Raw genomic sequence first — 25,220 nt, forward strand, 5'->3', positions numbered from 1 at the left:
ATGCAGAGGCAGCAGGACCACAGGTCCAAAGCCACCTTTGATTGTCGTGATAGTTTAGATTGACTCTTAACTTGGCAGGATCTAGAACCACCTTGAAAACAAATCTCTGGCATATCTGTTGAAGCACTTTCTAGAGTAGGTCCAGGTGAGAAGATCCACGCTAAATGTGGACAACACTGTTCCATGGCTGAGGTCCCAGGCTTTCGAAACAGAGGAAGCAAGCAGAGCAGAGTCACCAGCAGCCTCACTCTCCTGCTCCCCTTCCATGACAGACTAAGCTAAAGTAAATCTTGTCTTCCTTTTGGTCAAGTGTTCTGTCACAGCAACAAGAAAAAGTAGCTGTATAGTAATATGCTGTCGCAATTTTTTTTAAGCCCTAAAACTGTAAGAATACCACCAGTGCTGCAAAGTGCCTAGCCCAGGGCTGCACCAGCCAAGTGCATAGCTCTCAGAAGAAACTCACGGGCTCAAGCTAAATGGAGTGTGAAGATGATACACTGCACAGCAAGTCAGAAATGACCAGAAAGGTAAACACGGGCAGGTCCTGGAGGACCCAGAACACAGGGCATTTGAACTTGAGACTTCAAGTATCTGGAAGTTGTTAAATGGTTGTAAGGTAAAGGGCATAGTCAATTTTGTAATTTTAAGAGGTTTCTCTTTGAAGATGACTCTTCAAGAAAGGTTTGGGGAGTGGGTATGCAGCCACCAGTTAAAATCCTAATGGATCCCAGGAGAACAGGTCCTGTCCTCACCTGGGCAGCAGAGCTGACCCTGATGGGAGGGACATGGATACTGGCCTGGAGGATGGGGAGGGGAAGGCATGAGTGTGGGAGAGCCAGCCCTGCCTCTTGTCTGTTGGGCATCAGCATGGACGGACAGAGACACCCCCCTCTCCCTCATCTCTCACCATCTGTGGCAGGCAGAAGAGCTGGTCTCAGGGTCATGAGAGTGGGGAAACTGGCCATGAGAGTGGGGGAACTGACCATGAGAGTGGGAGAACTGGCCAGGTCCATCACCAGCTGCAACAGTCAGGAGAGGGGACCCTGCACCTCACTTGGGCAGCAGGGTAGAGCTGGTCCTGGTAGTGGGGGTTGCAGGTGAGCTGGCCCTGAGGGCATGAAAGCAGCAGGGTCACTGGAGAACTGACCAGCTCAGATAGTCTCAGGCTCAGATCCAGGGGTTAGAACTGGTCCATCCCAACATCTACCCCATCTAGTGTGTGTGAAGGGTCCAGTCCTACAGACTGAAAACTACAGATTTCCATGACACAGGGACACACAGGATATCAGAGAGGAGTCTCAGTGAGATTCCAGTATCTATAGAGTAGCAGATGCCAGAGGCCTCCTACCAGACCAACAAGCCATTGCAATGAACATCTGCAGGCAAAGAAGTGTGGACAAAAGGGTATATTGTGGGGCACACTGTGACACACTACAGCTTCCACAACGAGATTTTTCTCTGTTGACGGGGAGATTGCAAGGGTGGAAGGCAGGTGCAAGGAGAGGGGGAGATGAATGGGATCGGGGTGCATGATGTGAAAGTCACAAAGAACCAATACAAAGTTTGCTTTGTTTTTTTAAATCCTAATGGCTTTTATCCTAAGGTCAGGTGATGATGGCCCGGCAAAGACAAAAAAAAAAAAAAGCTTAGAAATCTTAAGTGAAGAGAGAGTTGGAGTGATGACACCAGCAGGTAAAAATGCTTGCATGCAGGGCAGGTTGTCATCTACACAAACACACACACACACACACACACACACAAAGAAGTAAACAGAATCATCAAAATTTAACGATTGGCTAAATAGAGAACTTGCCAGAATGACAATGTCTCAATTTACAACACATAAAATATATGAAATATGACTTTGATTTTTCTTCTTGTACTTTACCTTTCCCATTGCCTAAATCTGGTTCTTCATTTTTGTGACCTCAAAGCTTCTGTCATGGTGGAGAGGAACAGCACTCCAAAGAGCTATCAGCCCTTTGTAAAGATCTTAGCTCACTGAAGGATGATGGTATGAGTCCTGAACTAAACATGTCATCATCCCAAATTCTAGGGCCCAGGAATTACAAATCTGACATTCTCCAAGTCCTTAAAGAATGCATACTCTAAGAAAGTGGTGCACGGAATGCAGGAAAAAATAAAATAAACCAACAAACAAAGACTTTGGCATTACGGAAGCACAAACAGAAGGGAGTGAGCCAAACCTACGACACTAATGGCCTCCTCACTCCCACAAGGCCCTTTCAAGTCTCATTTGACTCAGAAGAATAAGGTTCATCAAAACACTTCCTGACATCACCTGCCTCCCTCTCCACACACACGTTTTCCAGATAGCATTAACCCAGTTCATTACAGAAGAGGAGCCACTTACAGGAACGTGCTGCGTTGAAGAACAAGAGTCTATGGACCGAGGAGATGAGAGTGAACAACTTGAGGAAGCCGGAGACAGAGGCTGGGGCTCTGCCTTAATGTCTGTAACTGAAAGACATGCAGCAAAGGTCTTACCCACCAATCCATACAACTTCAGAATAAAATGAGCAAAAAAGACAAAACAGTCCCTTAAAAAGAAGGCAAAATGATCTGTTAAAATTCAATCAGTAGTAAGGGGAAGGTTACAAAATGTATCATTTCAATGAAAAACTCAAGATTAGAAAACAGTGTACACTTCTACTCGTGTAGGAAGTTGCACTAACTGGAGAAAAAGAGGAAACTAGTTGCAGTGGCTGTTGCTTCCTTTCTTGGCTGAGGAATAAGACAGGTGAAGGAAACACTCTTCTGCTCGATAAAGTTTTCTGTGCTTTTAATATAATACTGTATACAAAAAGCCAATTACCCAGAAACAGAAAAGAGACATGAATAACCAGCATTCAGCTGCCTGAATCCCACCTGTCTACTGACCTTCCCTTCATGTACTTACCCATCTTGTCAGGTCCTGCCTCCAGCACAGAATATGGAAAACACAGGTCAATGTTCTCTCTACACTTGTGCTTTGTTTGTTTGTCTGTTTTATTTTGGGGTCTTTGTTTCTGTGGCTGGTTGGTGGTGGTTGTTGTTACTGTTGTTTTGAGGTTTTGTGCATGCTTGGTAAGCACTTACCACTGTGCTACAACGCCCTCCCAGTTTTCTAATTACTACTGTGTAACTAAATCTAAGAAACTGAAAACAACCATTTTATTAAATTCCCAGAATCTATGGATCAGGAATTTGGCCTGGAGAACACTTGTGTACCTCATATTCCATGTGGGAAGATGGGAACTGAGCAAAGTAAGAACCTAAAATGAAAGGGAGTAGCAAGACTAGAGATAGGAGGGGATTTGATAGGAAAAACTGTGCTGGTTAAATAGCCACTCTCTCAAGTCTCCTAATCTGTGATGCTCCGAGACAGTGTAGCTAGGGGACAGTAGAAGGAAGCATACTAGAAGGCATACTAGAAGATAGAAGAAGACTTTTATTTTTTTAATTTCTTTTGTAAGCTTTGCCCTGTCAGTGACAACTTGTCACAGGTTCTTTCAGCACACTCAAGCTCAACCTCATCAAGCTCCCTTAAAACTATCAGCACTGCTGTGCAGTGGTGGTGCACACCTTTAATCCCAGCACTTGAGAAGCAGAGGCAGGTGGAGCTCTGAATTCGAAGCCAGGCTGGTCTATAGAGTGAGTGCCAGGATAGCCAAAGAAACTACACCAGGAAACTCTGTCTCAAAAATAAATAAATAAAGTTTTATCTATACAGCAGTGCTACTAGCTGGCAATCTAGACAAAAAACATGAGCCCTGGGTTCAGGAGAAAACCCTGCCTCAAAGAAATAACCCGGGAAGTGACAGAGGGGACCAGAGAGATGACAGCAGTTGTTATGAGCGTTTGTTCTTACAGAGGACCAGGGTTTGACTCCAAGAACCCAGGTGGCAACTCACAACTGTCCATAACTCCAGCTCCAGGGGATTTGACATGCTCTTCTGACCTCCAAAGGGACCAGGCACTCACATGGTGCACAAACATGCATGCAAACAAAATAGTCATACACAAAAATAAAATATTAAATAAATAAATCTAAAATTTTTTCCTAAGTGAGGGTACCCAATTTCTCTAGCCTCTATGTATGCAATATGTATGGGTATGTATGTATGTATGTGTATATATATATATATATATATATATATATATATATATATATATATATATATATATATATACACACACACACATATATATATATGTGTGTGTGTGTGTGTGTGTGTGTGTATTATTACACACATACACCACACTCACACACATAACAGAAAAAAAATTTAATAGAGAGTAAAGTGAATAACTTCTACATCTAGTTAACAAGGAAGTAAGAAGCACTGGTAAGAAAAAGCTGTATGTTATGAGTTGTTATTTTCTTTCAAAGGAAAGAAAGTCTAATTTTTATCCCACAGTAGGATAGCTCATTGGTCTTACATATAGAACAAAACCAGAGTGGTGAGAAACTACATAAAGGTATGGAAAATGAAACCTCTGAATGGACTCTCATGTGAAATCATGTTAGCCAAGACTAAAGGGAATTTTAAGTTTTATTAAAAAAAAAAAACAAAACCTAAGCATTAGGGCTATAGAGATGGCTCAGCAGTTAAGAGCTGACTATTCTTCTAAAAGACCCAAGTTCAATTCCCAGCACCCACAAAATGATTCACAACCTTGTATGTCCAGTTTCAGGGGATTAGACACCCTCTTCTGCTCTCCTTGGGCACCAGGCACACAAGCAGTACACAGACATACATACAGGCAAAACACTCACATAAATTTTAATGTAAATTTTTAAAAATTAAAATTGAATGTTAAAATCTACAGCAAAGTGTTGTAAACTGTAGTTAAACTCTCTGTTCAAATAACAAGAATTTTATGGTGTGTTGTTCTGCTCTGCGTAATAGACTGTGAAAGTTTCATCATTACACCTTAGGTAACCGACATTGGAAACAAATATGTGTTATCCAATTTCCTGTCCTCTCTGTTGTCATTATAAAATTTTGATCACTTTTTTTAAAAAGTAGCATTAGCCACATTGTGGCCTCTTCTCAGGAGGATGTACATCAAATCCAAGGGACCCCACTATCAAACTCCTAATTGCTGGTAACCAAACCTAATCCTTTTCATTCTATAAGCCCTGTTGGCAAGGATTTTCTGACCCTCTTAATTCTGAGTATTGCCAAACTATAAGATGAGTCTGGCTGGAGAGTCTACGGTAAAGCACACCATTACCTGAGCAGAAATGGCTGCTGGAGCTCCAGATGTCTGATTCCCAAGGCATCAAATCCAAATCAAAATTAAGATGATCAAAATTATTTTCCTGTAGGTGTCAAATCAGCAAATGATTAAAATAAAATACACACCCCTTGAAATAAAACTATCAGGTACAGTTTACCATAGACAATACAGTTGCTACTACCCCACCTAATAAAAAGAATTTTCTAAGCCAACTCCTTCCTACTGCAAATACACCTTAGAGAACCCAGAGATACAGAAATTCTGGTTTACTGAAGGACTATAAAAACTAGAAAAGGAAACAGACTTGCTATGGCAGGGGATATTAGCCTCTGGAGATTTCCTCTAACCCAGCTAGTTCCCAAATAATTGACACAGAGAAAGTATGATTTATTTTATAAGCTTTAAAGAATTACCCCTGGGCAGATATCAACCCTTTAAGCTACTTTGCTATTTCCCAGCTACACACCCCAAGGTACTTGCCTTAGTTGTTCCTGCCTGGGCTGCTTCTGCCCCATCAGGCCAGCCCTCATGGCCACATGCTCATGGTCCTTACTGCCCCATGGCCACACGCTATGGTCCTTACTGCCCCATGGCCACACGCTATGGTCCTTACTGCCCCATGGCCACACGCTCATGGGGTCCTTACTGCCCCATGGCGACCTCCTTCTTTCCGGCTTCCTCTCCTCCTGCTACTCCCTCCCCTCTTCATGGTCCCCATCTGGCCCCAAGCCCAGGAAGCTAAGCTCTACCTACTTCTCTCCTGCCCAGTTACAGGCTCCTAGCTATTTCATTAACCAACCAACTTTAAATCGGCAAGCCAGGTTTATACAACATCACTTGGTGTCCATGAGAATGTGCTCATCTGGACAGCAACCAGATCTTGGGGGCCAGTGTTTAGCATTAGGGTACACAGCACCAAATGAATCCCCAGCACAGACTCAACAACGACATGACTAGTGATATTTATTCTTTTCTGTAGAAACAGACCAGACCATTAAAGATTCACAAAATGAGTCTTTTGCCCTAAGAGAGATCCAGATACAAGAAGATAGATTTCCCCCCTTTGTTATTAAGAAAAACAAATCCAAACAAATAGCTACTCATACCATCCCTTTATAGAAGAAAGACTACAGATATAGCCAAACACAACGCAGAAGTCATACAGAGGGTAAGCACTCCTGAAAAATGCTCTTTCTTCCTCCTTACAATTCTGTGGTTTTCAAACTTTTAAAAAGTTTTTTTTAAAAAAAAAAAAAAAACACTTTTAGGGCCAATAAGAACGCACAGCAGGTAAAGGAATTTTAAAAAATGGGCAAACTTTAGAATTCTATAAGCCAACCAGTTCTATATATATACTAACCAAAAAAAAAATAAAATAAAATCTAAGCTGTATTGATGACTCAAAGTAGTATAATATCAGTTTTTACATAGTTCTCTAGCCAAAGATAAAAATAAGGATATGACTAATTCTCAGAGTTCTTAAAAAGGAAGCTGGTAAGCTCCACGTGACTAGATCCATGATTCACACATGCTTCTAAATGCACTATTTTCTACAAGCAGCAAAGTGTCTATAAAAATCAAGAAATGGGATTCAGCATGGTAGTTCATGCCTATACTTTCAGCAGTCAGAAAGCTGAGGCAAGAGGATTGCTGGGAACTGCAGGCCAGTAGGATAATACATAATAAGTTTAGACCAGCCAAGACTACAGTGTGAAGCCTTGACTCTAAAAAAAAAAAAAAAAAAAAAAAAAAAAAGAAAGAAAGAAAGAAAAAAGAAAAGAAAGAAAGAAAAGAAGGCAAGTTGTCAAATGACTTTTCCAAGGTCTCCTACCCCTAAGACCAAACAGATTCTAAGGAAAGAAGTCTTCTCAAAGCAAGACCTAGGCAATTTTATAGCTCTGTACATACTGACTACAAACGAGCCACTAACATCACATGGTTAATAGTGTTACTTAGCTACTAGGCAACACCTACTGCCCTGAAACCCTCATGCATTATAACAGCACAGATGGAAACATCCAGTTACTACTCCTCCAGGAAATACTTACATAGGTCTTGTTTGCTGCATCGAACTGCACCTCATCAGTGTCTGTGAAATAGCCAAGCTCAGCAAACAGCGTGGACTCTTGAATAGAGAAAGAAAAGAAAAGCTAGTCACTGAGTATTCTGACCGTGAGACAAGCTCTGCACCCTGTGGCAGATTGATTAGTTTTCCTTTGGGCACTGCTGCTGCTGACAAGCTCAAGCAATGTGAACACCATGAAACCACGGGCATGGTTCCCCATAACACATGCAAAAAGCCGGGTGCAGCTATATAGGCCTGGAATCTCGGCACCAGGGAGGCAGAGAAAGACAGGTACCTAGAGCTTGCTGGCCAAATCAGTGAGCTTCAGTAAGAGACTGTCTCAAAAACAAAACACAAAAAGTAGAAACTTGGCCAGATGGCTCAGCAGGTAAAGGCATTGGCTGCACAAGCCTGAGGACCTGAGTTCTGTGCCCAGAACCCACCTAAGGGTGGAAGGAGAACCAAGTCCACACAGTTGTCTTCTGATCTCTGCATACACACTGTGCCGTGCCCACCTCACCCCAACACACACAATAAAACTTAACTGAAAAAAATAGGAAGGTGGAAATGACTGAAGAAGACAGCCAACCTTGACCTCTGGCCTCTACATGCACACACATGTGTATATACACTCCTCACACACATGCACACACAGGTGAAAGCACACACAAAATGTCCACATAGATAATAAAAGACTCACCTAAATTTCAGCAAATTGAAGTATATTCTAATTTCTAGTGAGTTTCCCTTATTAACCAAGAAAAATACAGACAAGAAAAGATTCTTCCATAATCTAAATTTTTAAAAAAAAAATTTTTTTTTTAGCCAGGCATGGTGGTGCACGCCTTTAATCCCAGCACTCGGGAGGCAGAGGCAAGTGGATCGCTGTGAGTTTGAGGCCAGCCTGGTCTACAAAGCAAGTCCAGGACAGCCAAAGCTAACACAGAGAGACCCTGTCTAAAAAAACACACACACAAAAAAATTTTTTTAGAAGGTCAAGATGTTGACAAGGCTCAATACTTTTTATCCAGTCTGTAAAGTTCTCCTTCCCTAACACTTTCAGGCTGGAGAGACTGCTCAAAGGTTAAAAGCACTGACTGGACCGGGCGGTGGTGGCACATGCCTTTAATCCCAGCACTTGGGAGGCAGAGGCAGGCAGATTGCTTTGAGTTCAAGGCTAGCCTGGTCTACAGAGCGAGTCCAGGACAGCCAAGGCTACATAGAGAAACCCTGCCTTAAAAAAAAAAAAAAAAAAAAAAAAAAAAAAAAGAGCACTGACTGTTCTTCCAAAAGTCCTGAGTTCAATTTCCAGCAGCCACATGGTGGCTCACAATCACGTATAAGTAATCTAATGTCCTCTTCTGGCATGCAGGCAGAGCACTATATACATAATAAATAAATAAATAAAATAAATTTTTTTTTTTTTATAAAAAAGAGTTTCCCAGCTCCAGGTCCTCCTTACACTAAAACCCCTGCAGTGGTTTCCTCAGCTCCAGGGCAGTCTGCCTATCTGTCTGTGATGATTTGAAAGCAAACGCTCTGGCCGAACCCTCCCCGACCCCCGCCCTGCCCCCATACGCTCCTTCCTTTGAATGCTGAGTCCCAATCTGGTGAACTGTTTATAACGCATTAAGAGATGTGGCCTAGTTGGAGGAGGTGTGTCACTGAGGCTGGGCTTTGAGGTTTCAAAAGCCCACACCAGACACAGCCACTGCCTTGCTCTCTCTGCGGGCGGGCTGCAGATCAGGCTATAAGCTCTAATTGACTACTGCTCCTGCACCAAGCCTGCTGCCATGATGCTTATAGACAAACCCTCTGAAACTGTAAACAAGCATTTAATTTGGGCTTGTTTACAGTTTCAGAGGGTCATGGAGTAACAGACAGTAACAAAGATGCTGACCAACGACAGAAGTCTTTCACCAACTTAAAAGAGAGCACAGCACTGATGTGTAGATAGTAACAATGCCAGGCTAGCCACACGCCTGTCAGGAAAGGCTGCTTTGAACTCAGCTCCAGAGTCAAAAATCATAAAGCAGATGACTGGGAGGGTGTGTCATAAATACAGGCTGAAGCGCCAAGTTTTCAGCATATGCTGTCTCTCATTTCTTCCCATTCTTTCTTGAACCTACTCCAGTCAAGCGCCCAGCTCCATACACAAGTTATTAATGTCACCAGTGACCACTAAATCCAAAGGTGAAGTCACAGTCCTTGTTTCTCCTGACAGTTTTTGATCTTTTCCTAATTCAAACATTTTCTTCACTTAGCGTCCAAAACACTGCATTCACCTGACTTTCCTCCCGCCTCACTGGTTTCCCAAGTCTCTAACATGAAACTGCCCCTGGGCTCAGCATAAATTTTTCTACCAAATGTTCTGTCTTTGAAACTCCACCAAACTCATGGCTTTAAATAGCATCTCTCTGTCAAGCATTCCCAAATACGTATCTCCAGCTGACATGTCAAAAGGATGCGTAACACACTGTGCTTCCCTCTCCTCGCGACTGTTTAAAGGTACCTCTGATTGACGCACTCCACTTTTCCTCCCCTTCCTAGCTGTCTTTTTCTCCCCTAGCCTCCCCAACACAAAGAAGCGAGCTTCTAAGACGACAGAGCAGCAAGGCCGGTGGGGTTTTAGGCATAGTCATCTACAGCAAAATGTCTGGTATCCAAAGAACTGGCGTGGTGGGGAACAGCAGGCTGCCTGATGTAGGTGGCAATGGTCCCCAGCCGCCAATGTGGTGGAGCTGGTGGGAGGAGAAGAGCAGCAGATGCAAGAGACAGTCTGGAGAGTTAGGAGTGCTTACAGCTAACAAGCTGTTAACTGACGAAGCAAATGACTAAATACATCTCAAGGAACTGGAGTGAGATGCCTCACTGTCTGAGGGAGGATTTGGAAACACGGAGAAGGTAAGGCTAAAACAACTATAAGGTGTTAGACTGAAATAATTACTAAATGAGCTAATTCTCAAATACATTGATATGCGGCCAGGAGTAGCAGCACATGCCTATAACGCCAGCCCTGGCGCGGCGGTATGGGAGAATCTGCAAGGTCTAGGCCATCCTGTGCTCTATTACTAACTAGCACAGGGCTGCAGAATGACAGCTGTCTCAAAATATATATGAAGCAGAGACAGAGAAAGAGATCATTAAGGATATTTATATGTGCGTGTATACAGAGCTGTGCATTCATTTCCTAGTTCTGCCTGCTGAGAGGTTTGTGCACAGGGACACCCCAGGAGGATGAACACCCCAGGAGGATGAGACATGTGCTCAGATAGTGGGCGCTAAGTGCCATCCTCCTCTAAACGGAAACCACTAAGGGGTTCTTTGGAGAAATGGCTGGTTCAGAGCAGAGAACATACAAAATAAGCCTGGGAAATCTTGATGTGTTTAAGAAAAAACAGGAAATTTTCAGCAAAAGATAAGAACACAACAGAAGCGCCACACCATGCCTAGCGTGTGCAAGGCCGAGTTCAACCCCAACTATTTCATGTTACACACAAACAAAAAGAACATGGCTATGTCAAAAGACCAAAGGCACTAACAAGAATGAGTCCCACGGATCAAAGCTGAGAAAACCTAAACATTAGAACAGAGAAAAGTTTACAACCCATTAAGATAAATTTTTTAAAAAATTAAAAAGTCAATGAATTCATACCGAAGGAGGAAGGGAGGGAAGCGGGCTCTTTCAAACAGTATAAGCATTGCTTACAAATTAGCAAGTGTAAGTGAGACAGGGTAGAGACAGGTAACGTGCGTGTGTCAGCCATTAGAGAAGCAGTTGATTTAGGCTCGCAGAGGCGTGATAAAGAAATTCAAGAGGCCGGTAAGTTGGCTCAGGTGGTAAAGTGCGTGCCAGGCAAGCCTGATGGCCTGAGTTCCATTCTCAGAAGCCACAGAAAGGGGAACGGAGAAAGCCAACTCCACAAAGCTGTCTGTCCTCTTACCTCAGACATGTGTTACACATATACACACAATAATAACTAACTACATTTATTTATTTTAAATTAAATTCAGTTGGAGCTGGAGAGATGGTTTAGCAGTTAAGGGCACGGGCTGCTCTTCAGAAGATCTCGGTTCAAGTTCCATCATCCACATGTTGGCTCACAACTATCTGCAACTCCAGTTCCAGGGGAATCTGACACCCTGTTCTGACCTCTGCAGGCACTAGATGTTTGCACAGACACAGATGGGCAAGATATACATAAAAAATAATCTCAAAAATGTTTTATTTAAAGTAAGCTTAAGGTCATCTTCAGCTACACCATGAATTGGAAGCCAGACTGGGTGGGCTACGTAAGATCCTCTCAAAAAATTGAAAATGAATAAAAGATAGGCAGCCATGTTGACACATGCCTATAAGCCTAGCACTCAGGAGGCAGCACGGGAGAATCAAGTTTGAAGGCAAGCTGGTTCCATAACAGATCCTGTTTTGCCTACTGAAGGGTTAGACACTAGTTAGACACCAGCAGAGTGAAGCAGGCATGAATCCTGTAATGCCAGCACCTGGGAAGGAGAAGCAAAAGGGCAGAGTTCAAGGACATGCTCCATCCTCAGCTACATAGCAAGCTAGAAACTAGCCGGGACTACAAGATCTTGTCAAAACAAAAGAAAAAAACTTTTGTTGGTTTTTGTTTTGGTTTTTTGTTTGTTTGGTTTGGTTTGGTTTTTACGAGACAGGGTTTCTCTGTGTAGCCTTGACTGTCCTACCTAGACTTGCTCTGTAGACCAGGCTGGCCTCGAACCGAGTGCTGAGATTAAAGGCGTGTGCCACCACGCCCAGCTAAGAAAAGACTTTTAAAAGAGGATGTTGGAAACAAATATGGTCAACCATATATAAAAGCAGTCTCAAAAAAAATTGTAACAGAACTGAAAAATCCCTATCACCTAACAACCTCAGGGCTGTCATAGAATCTTATAATGATGCACACTCGGGTATTTGTGGTGCTGATGTGTAAACAATCATTGGGAAGCTCACAAAAGTATACAATTTATGTACTACACACATATAATTCTTCATAATGACAACCAACAGCTATGTTACTAGTTTGGAATTTGCTACAGTACACTTCTCATCCTTAACAGTGAGTTCCCTCTACTTATAATAAAAAGTTTTACAGTAAAATGGTGAGCCATGCTATACCGGCCAATGTATCAGACATCTTACATCTACTGTGTCTCAGCTGCATCATTTTCTCTTATATTTTGTTTAATCTCAGATGGTTTTGTTCGTTGTGGCCACAGGAACCATAGGCTATACCACATATGTGTGTGTTACATATGCACATATGTGTCATACAATCTCAGTATGTAGTAGACCGTACAATCTATGTTTTGTAACACATGCCACACTATGAAGGTCACACAGCAAGCACACTTCTCCAAATGTGACCGTAGTTAATGCAAGATGAAAAGGAACCCTGTGAGGCCAGGTATGGTGGCGCACACCTTTAATTCCAGCACTCAGGAGGCAGAGGCAGACAGTTCACTGTGAGTTCGAGGCCAGCCTGGTCTACAAAGTGAGTCCAGGACACCCAGAACTATACAGAGAAACCCTGCCTTGAAAAATGAAAGGAAAAAAAAAAAAGGAACCCTATGGTCTGGCTTAGAACTATAAATATTGTCGTACACTCATTGTTTTTGTTTTTTTTAAATAATAGGAGTTTCATTCTACATGTTTATGTTTCAGGTGGTGAAAGAGGGGGAACTGTGGGTAATAATGAGACACAGAGAAGTGGGCCAGGATTTTAACAGTTGGTGCATAAGGGAAGTACAGTTATCAGTACTGATCTTTCAATTTCTGTGGTTTAAAAAAAAACTGAAAGCAGATAAATACACTTACATATTCCTAGACTATATCCAAAGAATTCAGGAGAAAGTACTAGCACAAAATATCAGTCTAAAGATTAAAATCCATCACCTATTCCTATGTCCATTTCACCCACTGGTTTTACCCTACCAATATTTAGACTTCCCTCAACAATGGCAGCTGTGCCGGTTTGCTTTCTTAGCAATCTTTTCTACCTCACCTCCCTCTACCCTGACCACTTATTTGTTTACTTCTTAAAAGGACCTCCTCCGCGGTGATCTTGCTTTTTACTCTGTCTTGACCCGATCAGAGTCTTATTATTTTCAGTAAGATGAAAACTGGGGGCCACGAGTTGGTTCAGTAAATAAAGATGCTTGTTGCCGAGGCCGGTGTTCCAAGCTGGATCCCCAGAACCCACAGGATGGGAGGAAAGAATCAACTCCCGAAGAGAATCCTCCGTGTGCCTAGGAACGTGCACAACCACCTTCCACACACAGGAAAACAAATGTAACAAAAGAGACACAAAGGAAGAAAAATGGAGGTCACCACTAAACATGAACTTTTAAGAAATTTCTTTACTTACAAAAAAAGGAGACAAGGAAGAGGAGGAACGTGACAGCAAGAGGGGAAGTAACGTCTTGGGAGAGTGTGGCATTTTGTGTTTCCCCCCCCAAATGGGGCAAGTTAACTAAGTACATGTTTGTTTTCTAACAGAGGTGGGAGAAATACTACAGGAAACAGACAAGAGAAGAGCTTGAGCGGCGGTGTTAATAAAGCAGGAGGGAGCTGAAGCACACACAGGAAGCGGACTCTATCTAGTAAGGAGGCCGTCTTCAGCATCCACATGGGGGAGGGAAGCAGCGGGTGAGTGAGATGAGGCAGAGAGAGACAGAAGGTCTGATTCAGATCATGGAAGAGGAGGTGTTAAGAGGTTAAGGAGAGAAGCATTGAGGAGTCATCGGCAGTGAGGGAGTAACAAGACCAGACTGCAGACTGGCCAAGCCGACTTAAAGTCAAGAGTCCCTATAGCGGGATGCTGGAGAGCGCAGCAGTGAGCTAGTAGCTGTTTCCCCGAGAAGCGAGGGGAAGTGGCTGAAGAACCAGCAGATCCCTGCAACAGAGAGAGGTGGGGAATTGGTCACTGTGACAAGATCAGACCCACACCTAGATATTTAGTGTGGAGGAGAGGGGCGTGTTCCGGAAATGGAGAGAGGGTGCTGCAGGCAGAGAACCTTGACCAGGACTTCTGGGAAGCTGTGTCATGGGGAGCTTCGCACTTTGGTTAGTGCACGAAAAGGAAGAGACGCTTCAAAGAAGACACCAGAGACCTGAGAGAAAGCGCAGGGGCAGGAAGCGTCTCATCTTGACACACATCTCTCAAGTGGCTTTTTAAAAAAGGAAAGAGCCGGGCGGTGGTGGCGCACACCTTTAATCCCAGCACTTGGGAGGCAGAGGCAGGCGGATCACTGTGAGTTCGAGGCCAGCCTGGTCTACAGTGAGTCCAGGACAGCCAAGGCTACACAGAGAAACTTTGTCTTGAAAAAAAAATAAAATAAATAAATAAAGGAAAGAAAGAAAACTGGCTTTTTCACAATTCAATCGAAGGGAGGAAAGACAGGGGAAAGTAAAGACTGCAAACTACCCATGGAAAGGTATTCAACACCATGTAACAGTTGAGAATTGCAAATTTTAAAAAGGAACTACCGAGGACCTGTCAAAATAACTAAACTCGAAAGTACTGGCAACAGCAAATGCCAGCAAACAGAAGCATCCACATTGCTGGTGAAGCACAAAATATAAAAGCTTGGCAGTTCCTTATAAACCAAACACACTCTTAAAATATGATCCAGTAACTGTGCCTCTTGGTATCAGTCCAAATGATATGAAAACTTACACTTACACAAAGACCTGCATGCAGATGTTCAGAGCAACTTCATGTATGACTGCCAAAAACTGGAAGCAACCAAGATATCAACATGTAAATAGATATACAAACTATGTGCTCTAAACTGAACATGGCGTCCCAAAACTCATATTGAAACCCTACTTCCCAATATGGCTATATCCAGAACAGAATCTTAAGGACGTTACTGAAGTTAAATGATGCTATGAGACGAGGGTAACTCTCTTCCCTCAGCATCCCGTGCGGACACAGCAGGAAGGCAGTTATCTACAAGTGAAGAAGAGGGCTAGCATCAACGCCTGAGCATCCTCCATAGCATGCAGAACACTGTAATGGTGCATCTTTCTCATTACACATTTGTCAAAACCCTTATATGTAGCACTATTCAGTGATGATGATGATAAGAAGAAGGAGGAGGAGGATGAAGAGGAGGAGAAGGAAGAAGAGGAGAAGAAGAAGCCATCAAGCCACAAAAAGACACAGGAACTTGAAATGCATACTACTAAGTAAAGAAGCCAGTTTGAAAGGGTTACATACTTCATGGTTCCAACTATATAGCGAAAGCAAAATGGTGGAGTTAGTGAAAAGACCTGTTATGGGGTATGGAGCTGCTTGGGTAGAGAGGAGGGATAAATGTGTGGAGCACAGGGAATGTTTAGGAGAGAGACACTCTCGTGTTACTCTGTACAACACGGTAATGAAGGACCCACAAACCCCTAATTAAGGTTCATCTTTTACTTAATACTAATGTATCAAGCCAGGCACAGTGGCTCATGCCTTTAATTCCAGGGTTTGGGAAGCTGAGACAAGAGCTTTAAGAATTCAAGACAACCCTGGGTTACATCAAACGTTCTAGGCCAAGATGACCTACATAAGAAGACCCTATCCCAAAAAAGAAAGAAAGAAAGAAAGACAGAAAGAAAGAAAGGAAAATTTTGATCAATACTAGTTCATCCTTTTTGGGTTTTTGTTTGTTTTTGGTTTTGTTTTGGTTGTTTTGTTTTGTTTTGTTTCAAGACTGAGTTTCTCTGTGTAACAGCCCTGGCTGTCCTGGACTCACTTTGTAGACCTGGCTGACCTCAAAAGAACTCACAGATCCACCTGCCTCTGCCCCCCCCCCCCCCGCACCCTCCGAGTGCTGGGATTAAAAGCGTGCACTCCCACTGCTGGCTTCTAGTTCATCGTCTTAATAGAAGTCCCACACTAATTGCCTTCCATGGCTTTGATAAAACACCATGACCAAAAGACACTAGGAGAGGGAAGGGTTTTTTGGTTTGTTGTTGTTGTTTTGTTTTGTTTTTGTTTGTTTGTTTGTTTTGGCTTACGTGTCCTAATCATTATCTACATGAAGGAAAGTTGGGGCAGGAACTCAAGGCAGGAACCTAGAAGCAGGAAGTGAAGCAGAAGCCACGGCTAAATGCTGCTCCTCGTGGCTTACTCAACCTGCTTTCTTAACTTGCTTTCTTAAACACCCCAGAACGACCTGCCCAGGGTTTGCACCACCAGGGTGTGCTGGGCCCTCCCACATCAGTCATTAATCAAACAGATGACCCACAGACTTGCCTACATAACAATCGGATGGAAGAATTTTCTCAATAAGGGTTCCCTCTTGCCAGATGATTCTAGCTTGTGTCAAATTAACAAACAAACTAAAACCCTAACCAGCACAGTAAGATGCTACCAGGAGAGGAACCAGTAGAAAGAAGAGAGGAAGTAGATACGGAATTATGTGTTCTAGCTGCACAATTACTCTAAAAATCTAAACCTGTGCTTTGAAAAGGGTTATTAAGCACTACACTAAATATAACTGGGGCACCTGAGGCAGGGGACTTAGGATAGCTGTAGGCCACACTGCCCTACATAGCAAGCCCTTGTCTCAAAAGATCTAACAACAGTAACAATAATAGAACCGAGGTGTGGTGCCACATGGCTGTAAGCCCAGCATTTAGACATCTACTGAGCTACACAGCAAAACAACGTCTTTAAAGTATCCTAAGTAAAAGGAGTAACAATTTCATTGTGAAATTGTAAAATCTAAATTTCAGTCTTTGTACGCGTTTATGGGAACACAGCCACTCTCACTCAGCTACGCCTCCTCTGGCTGCTTTCTCACTACAGCAGAGCAGCTGCAACAGAGACCACATGACAGGAATGCCTAAAATACCTGCTATCTGGACCATTTCAAAACACATTGGCAGGTGTCCGCTCTAAATGTCATTGATTACATTCGGAAAATAAATAAACAGAAGCACATCCCATCATACCCTGTTCTGAGATGACAACTTCCTTCAAGTCGTTAGGAGAAATACCGACTATAAAAATCCAACTTTTAAAATTTAACGGGACAGCTGTTTCAGTTACCTTTAAAACACCAAATACATCAGTACATCTGAAACAGCAACTCGCCAAGAATCCATTATTTCATTAGGAAACCCTAGTAGACAACTTTCAAACTCTAATGTGAGCAAAATCTATCCTACCTACTGAACACCTAAGAGATAAAAGTATTCAGCCAAGAGATAGTTAACAGTCTGAACCGAGAAACTTAAAAAAAAAAAAAAAAGGGAAAAGGAGAGACCGGAGCAGGGTACCTGAGAAAGGAGTCAGCTGACTACAAAGAGCTGAATGTTTTGTTGAAGAATCGAGACTAGGAGTCAGAAAACTACAGCTGAGAATCAGAATACAAGACAAAACAACGCGCTCAGAAAAGTGCCTCGTGAGTAATGCTGAAGAAACGCCACCAAAGCACAATGGTCAAACGGTCAAGAAAATACATCATAACTACCCAACATACTCAAGTAGACTTGTAAAGCACAGAAGCATTAGGAAGAATGCAACCTTCGGGGGGGTGGGGGATATAGATAGATAGATAGATAGATAGATAGATAGATAGATAGATATAGATAGATAGATAGATGAAAGTGTTATAGAGTAGAAAACCCAGAGGCACACACTTCAAGATTAGATGACCCTAGTTCTGCTAGTTCTGATCCGGCTTTCACCATTCACCAGCTCTAAGGCTTATGTCTCTTAGCCCAAATTCTGTCGGCCTCGGTCTCGGTATCTATAGGACGGCAGGACCTCGCTGAACAGTTCTGAACACGCAGAACACTGAGTAAGTGGCTTCTGTGTCCTACTATACCGGAACTATTTAGCTGGGGAAATGCACTGGGTATCTTAAGCTTTTTGTTTTTGTTTCCCAAAAGCGTGTCGGAAACCTGCTCAAGGATTGAAGCAAACACCCCCCCCCCCCCGCCCCATGGATTGTAATGCGGAGGACATCTTCCACTGCAAACTTAAACTAGGATGTCCAATACATCTTAGTTGAGAGTCCACTCGTACGTTGGAACGTTGGTCCAAGGAAGAAAAATGCCCCCAAAACTATAAGGCTGAAGAGCAGTGTAGTCTCGATACAGGACCCATTGAGGTACCTACCCCCAACGAATTCCAAATTCATACTGGACCCCGTTAAATTCTGTCCCGTACGCAAGAGAAGAATATCAGCTTTCCTCTAAGGATACAGATGACAAAGCTTGACCTTTGTAATTCTCTATCCCATCCTCCCCGAACACCAAAACCGAGCTAGACAGACTTAACCAGAGATTTCAGAGCTGTGCTTGGATTGCAGTCAGGATTACATCAGTTTTTAAATGTTCGATCTAGTCATCAGGAATACGAGGCCATGAGCTTGGGAGCTTTTCTTCTTTGCCAAGTTGGAGATAATGCCTTAAGCCAACAGTGAACGCTGCGAGATAAGGACTTGCTTCTGTGTGTATTTCAACCATGTTTTCTCACACATACCACGTGCAGGGCACGGACACACGGGCACACACGCCCTGTGCCCCACCCACACAGCCCACGGTCTGAGAAAATAGCTTTGGAGCCTTGGAGGCAGCCACAGTCATCCTGCGAGTTCTGGTCCCTCAAGATCACCTGGTATTTCCACCAGGAACACACGCTGGAAAAACTACAGCGATTTCGATTAGAACATCATCTCACTATCGCTGCGGCCAGGACAGAAGCCCCACGGGGAGCTGCCAGTCCCTTCCACGACTCGCAAGCCGTGCCCTCGCCCCTGTCCCCACCTGTCACCGCCACCCGGCGGAAGTCGGGAGGGGAAAAAAAACCCCGCAGACGCGGCTCGACCTAGCTCAGGTACGCTCGCAGATCCACTCACCCCAGTCTTCATCTAGTCCAAGAGGAAGTCCGGGACTAAAAGGCGACTCCATGGTGCCGGCCACACCAGCCGGCTTCCCCGAAAGAGATACCTCTTCCTCGCAACTCGGATCGGTGAGTAATCCGAAACAGCAGCGGCGGCGGACAAAATAATGCTGAGCGCTGAGGGACGGTGGCCGAGCGGAGGCAAACTATCTCACCGCACGCGGGACCTCGTAGCAGAAGCTAAGGAGACGTCAGCAGATAAGCTAAATAGACCTGTGAGTAAATATTTCTCTATGGGGATTTCAGCACTTTCAGTTCCACTGTGATTTGTTGTTGTTATTGTTGTTGCTGTCGTAATTTATTTTTTAATTGGGCAGAGAACACACAAATCTAACTGCTTCAATTAAAATTTGCTGATGACATTAAAAACTAAAAGCCTGCTAAACATAGTCCATTTGTCCTTTGTCCTTACTACTACAATGTAGATATCTCGGAACAAAATTAGAAATTGACAGTAAACCTGATTCGGCATTTATGAATTCTTTCCTATCACTGTAAAAATTTTCCACATACACAAAGAATTTTCCACGTTTGTTAGAACTGCGTCTTTACCCGCACAAAATCGGAGGTAAAGGTTCTTACAAATGATACTTGTAGAAAGCCCACCTTCAAACAAATTTAAACAAAGAAAACACATAAGAAAAACTCTCTATGTCCACACTTACCTCCTAAAGAAGTTTCTAAAACTCGCGATAGGTTGTCAATCTTTCACTTCTAAAATTCAAGATTCTAAATATTTTAGGAGAAAATCATACGCATCGCGAATTCCAACTGAAAAGTGTAAAATGGGTTTGAAACGACAATTTCAAGAGCGTACTTAGTATTGTGTTTTTTCAGTTTTACTCAATGTCGGTGGCCAATGACTACGTTCAAAATGATACGGTGAATGAACACGGAGCCCTCTAGGACCGAGTGGATTTTTTCCCATGGTTACAAACAAAACAGAAAGGTTTCCCAGAATCCCCAGAGCTCCTCGTGGCTGATGTTACTACCGATTGCAGAATGCAGGAAAGCTGGGAGGAAAGCCAGGCTCAGGAAATCCCTGGGCCGAATTCATGAAGTCCGGCTCGGAGCGCACCGCAAAGGCAGGTGCAACACGCCGCACGCGCGTGCACATGCACACACACACGCAGACACGCACACACACACACAATTTTAATGTCCCCTTACGTCCGTCAAATGTCATTCCTTGGAATGATACATTTTTATTTACGGTGAAATTTATAACATTTTCATTCTGGCACTCCAAATTCAAACATTGACACAGAAACGGAATAAAATTAAGTTTTCTCTATCTACCAAACACCGTGGTCCTTTAATCCCAGCACTTGGGAGGCAGAGGCAGGTGGATCACTGTGAGTTCGAGGCCAGCCTGGTCTACAAAGCGAGTCCAGGACAGCCAAGGCTACACAGAGAAACAAAGAAAAAAGAAAGAAAGAAAGAAAGAAAGAAAGAAAGAAAGAAAGAAAGAAAGAAAGAAAATCATGACTAAGCTTCAACTTTTCCCTTTTTAATTTTTACAGAATTTAATTTTTATCAAGTTCTTTTATTTCCAAAAAGTTTGGGTAATTATGATACAAACGTTTGGATACATAACATCAAAAGTAAACAAATGTTAACATTTTTCACTTAAATCTAAGTTTTTCTCACAGTATAAGAAATTTTCAATTGCAGGAAAGTCCCCCTAACACCCAACTTAATTTCCCTCTGTCCAAACAGACTATTCCTACTGTGAATTTTATAGAAATCTTTTCAGTCCACTTTAATTTTTACTTTTACCATATTTAAATGTTTGTAAATAGATATGTTGAGTGTTGGGGGATTCTTTAAAATGCATATACATGTGTAACACTGCAGCGTTCTCCAAATCACTGTCACCAGGCCTCTGAGCCTCTCTCAGGATTTTAACTGCTACATTTCCTTGAATACATATAATCATAATTGTTAACCTGTAATTGTAGAGGAATTCTAATCCAGCCCACCTTTAATCCCTCTGGCTGGAAAACACATCTTTAATCCCAAACAATGTAGGTAAGGTTAGTTTATTATAAGGAAGCACCTGTGTTTGAAAGTGACGTCTAATTGAAGGGCCAACAAAGTGACAGATCTGAGAATGAGGTGACAGAATGAGTCAGAGATGGGATAGGAAAGAGGGTCTGCTGGAGAGCAGCAGTGCAGGGAGAGAGAAATCGGTTGAGTCAGTCCGTTGAGAGGCAGTGCAGTGGAGTGAGTTGGCGGCAGTTCAGTTCATGGAGTTCAGAGGCAGTTTTACTGGGAGTTATATAGAGACAGGTTGCACAGAGAGAACAAGATAGACACGGGTGAAGGCAGAAAGAGCCAGAGGAGCCAAAGTTAGTATGAGGCCAAGCAGAGCAATTCAGTCAGAAGCTGGAAAAAGCCAGTTCAAATCAGTCAGCTGGGAGAGGAAGTTGAGCCGGAATAGCTGAGTTGAACTAGCCAACCAGAAATCAGGAAAAACTAGTAAGGATGAGCTCATTCGGCAGTAAGTCTCAGAGGCTGAATGGCCTAAATTAGGTTGTACAGAGACTAGAAGCTTCCAGGACTCACTCACAACCATCTGCTACTCCAGCTCCAGAGTTACTTACAGAAGCTCTCTTCTGCTCCAAGGAATCCTGCACACACATGGTGCACATAAACTCAAAGCAAGTGCACATACATGCACGTAAAAATTAAAAATAAGGGCTGGAGAAATAGTTCAGTGGTTAAGAACACTGTCTGCTCTTCCAGAGGTCCTGAGTTCAATTCTGGGCAACCACATGGTGACTCACAACCATCTATATTGGAATCTGATGCCCTCTTCTGGCATGCAGGTGTACATGCAGACAGAGCACTCATCTACATAAAATAAACAAATAAAAAATAAAGTGATGCCAATGTTAAAAAAATTAAAAATAAGTACAACTGCTCCTCTAGAGTTGTCTTATGAAGATGAATATCCAAATAAGATCAACACTGTATTTAGTTTACATGATAATTTCTTTTCCCCACTTCCCTTGCTGAAGAAACTTCAATCTTGTCTTGTAGAACTGCCTACTTTGTGAGTCTGCTGACTTTATCTTCACAGTGATGTTTAATTTGTTCCTAAAGCTGTCTGCCAGTTTTACACAGAATATAGACTGGGAAGGTTTTCTTTTATTTTTGCAAGAAGACTTCACAATTCTAAAAGCAAACTTAGCCTCCAAGGTCAGTGTGAAAGTATGTCCCTTAAAAAAACAAAACCATTTGTTGGTCACGGATGTGTAACCTGGGAATGTTTATAGGCCTCGGTTTGTACTATAGTGATAACCTACCAATGAAGACTGGTTTTAAAAACTGACTAGTGAAAATTAGACCTTAGTTACATTCTGTCAGTACTGTTAGATTTTATAATCAGATCAGCACTGCAGCACGGCAACTTTAAGATACATATTACCCTGAGTAGTGAAACCAAACACTGAGATATAGAGATTTAAGATTTTGATGTGTCTTGATTCTAATTTGGATTCAGCCACATCCGTGCTCAAAGAGATAGTGCCAGTTAAACTCAGCAGGTCACAAAAGAAGACATGAAAGTCGGAGGGGCATCGAGGGTGGGACGGGAGTAAGAGGGAGATGTGAGAGCAGAACGCATTGTATACATGAATGAAGTTGTCAAATTTTTTTTTTTTTTAAATAAATGACTGCCTGGAGAGGCCCCGAGGTTGGCTGTCATTTGTTGTAGGACACTTATGTCCAGCATCAGGCACCAGTTAGTTGCCCACACCAGCCTCTCCAAGCCTAACATAATGACCAGAAGAACCAAAATCTTGGCTGGTTCCTGGTAGCACCAACCTGACCCAGTGAGAGAAGGAGGTACACTAGGGGCCATGCTGTCCAGTGGCCCAGAAGCATTGTGCATGCACCTTGTTTCATTTTTCTGTTGCTTTCTTTGAGATTCTGGTGGCCAGGCTGGCCTCTACTCCAACCCCCTCCAAAGCCCAGGGTGACCTTTAGTTCCTCATCCTCTTGCCTCCACCTCCAGAGTACTAGAATTGCAGGCATGCACCACCATCCCGGCTGAACTGCACATAAACAGCTGGGTTTCCCAGCCACTCCTCACTGCCAAGTGCAATCAGCTTTCTAAGGGGGTATTGTCTCTCCCAGCTGGAATGCATCTCTCAGGCACGCGTCCTGCTTTGTTCACCGTATCACCTACAATAGTGCACGCGTGTTCTCAGTGTACATTACAGCATGCAGAAAACTGTACATTCACATGGAATAGGCTACTCTCTGCGATATCCTGTGGAATAGGGCGGAAAGCTGGTAAGCTGAGACATATGAAACTGCAGCTATTCGACCATTTTTCTAATGTTTTTTTTATTGTTTTTGTTTTGTTTTTTGAGACAGGATTTCTCCTGTGTAGCCTTGACTGTCCTAGACTCACTTTGTAGACGAAGCTGGCCTCGAACTCACAACGATCCGCCTGCCTCTGGAGTGCTGGGATTAAAGCTGTGCGCCACCACGCCCGGCTCAACCATTTTTTTATCTACAAACTAACTAGGCATGTTTAAAGAGGTTTATTGTTCACACTATTTAAAAATTATTTCCATGTCAGTATCCTGGCTTTTGTGTTTGTTTTTTGTTTGTGTTTTGGGGTTTGTTTTTTGTTTTTTGTTTTTTGAGACAAGATTTCTCCCCTGGATGCCCTAGAACTTGCTTTGTAGACCAGCCTGGCCTCAAATTCAAGAGATCAGCCTGCCTCTGCCTCCCCAGCGCCAGGATGGAAGGCGTTGGCCACCACTGCCCAGCTCCACGTCACTGTTCCATACATAGACACAAATAAATAAACATGCCTTAAGGTCATAGACTGTCCCTCTTTTAGCTAATTCTGGTTTCATATAAATGTTTGAATAACTAATTAAATCTAATTCTATCAATAAACAAGTAAAATAAATTCTAGCTACTATAGATAAGACTAAAAAAGGCTAATCTGGTGACACACACCTTTAACCCAGGGAAGGCAGAGGCTGTCAGATCTCTATCAGGAAAACCTGGTCTACAGAGTGAGAAACAGGACTGCCAGGATACATACAGACCCTGTCTCAACCACACACCCACACCCACACAGCACACACATTCACTCATAGCTCCGCCCCCCACCTCATCCCACCCCCAGAAGGGAAGAGAGAGAATAATGACATTTACAAGGCTCAAGACAGTTACAAGATTCACAAGGCCCTTCCCAAAGATAACATAACCTTGACAATCACTGGGAAAAGAGATCCTCCTGCAGTGAGCTGCCTGCGAGTTGAACAGGAAGCTACAGGACTGGAGCTTTTGTGAGAGGTTACCCAAGCTGACTTTCTGGTAATGCTTTTGTAAGGAACCCAATAAGTTCACCAATTCACCAAGCTGGACTTCAGTGAAACTATCCCATTGGGCTGTGGTCAGTGCCCTATGTAGGATGGATAGATGCTGGTTCACATCTCTCTAGGAGTCACCGAAAGGCATTTGCAGGTTTACTAATGTAAACACAGAAATAAGTTTTCAAAATATAGCCAAGTAATTCTGCTTTATATTTCTGAAAACCAAAGGGTATCTACACAGATACTGACAGTTTCAAGTCCTCACATACAATTTTATCCATCTAGACATTAGTATCACATAACCAACATACCACAAAGCATAACTTTTTCACAATGTAAGAGGCTCCAGATGTAGCTCAGAGGTGGAACGCTTGCCTAACATGCTGAAAGCATGGGCTAGCTCCAAACAGCACTAAAGCTTTAAAACACATAGCACAGCACCCGGGTTATAGAAGATTTTAATATCAAATCCGATTTACATGGTTAAAAGCCTGGATTGCCGAGTGCAGTGCTGCATATACCTCATGTAATAAGCTACCAACCAATAGTTGTTTGGGCCTTTTTTTTTTTTTTCGAGACAGGGTTTCTCTGTGTAGCCTTGGCTGTTCTAGACTTGCTTTTGTAGACCAGGCT

At 43.0% G+C, this 25,220-nt stretch overlaps 1 protein-coding gene across 1 annotated transcript in view; it reads right to left on the reverse strand.

Annotated features, from left to right (window-relative positions):
• Window positions 1-21,887, reverse strand: part of Atf6 (activating transcription factor 6) — a 148,894-nt gene extending 127,007 nt beyond the window's left edge. Inside the window, exons 1-6 of the mRNA XM_051148349.1 lie at window positions 21,849-21,887; window positions 19,795-19,848; window positions 19,199-19,388; window positions 7,296-7,372; window positions 5,242-5,329; window positions 2,375-2,481 (exon numbers count right to left, since the gene is read on the reverse strand). Coding sequence (XP_051004306.1) covers window positions 2,375-2,481; window positions 5,242-5,329; window positions 7,296-7,372; window positions 19,199-19,388; window positions 19,795-19,848; window positions 21,849-21,887 — 555 coding nt within the window. The remainder of the gene's footprint in view (window positions 1-2,374; window positions 2,482-5,241; window positions 5,330-7,295; window positions 7,373-19,198; window positions 19,389-19,794; window positions 19,849-21,848) is intronic.
• Between the last annotated feature and the right edge of the window lie 3,333 nt (window positions 21,888-25,220).

Source organism: Acomys russatus, chromosome 6 (genome assembly GCF_903995435.1).
Source record: "Acomys russatus chromosome 6, mAcoRus1.1, whole genome shotgun sequence".
Lineage (NCBI taxonomy): Eukaryota > Metazoa > Chordata > Mammalia > Rodentia > Muridae > Acomys > Acomys russatus.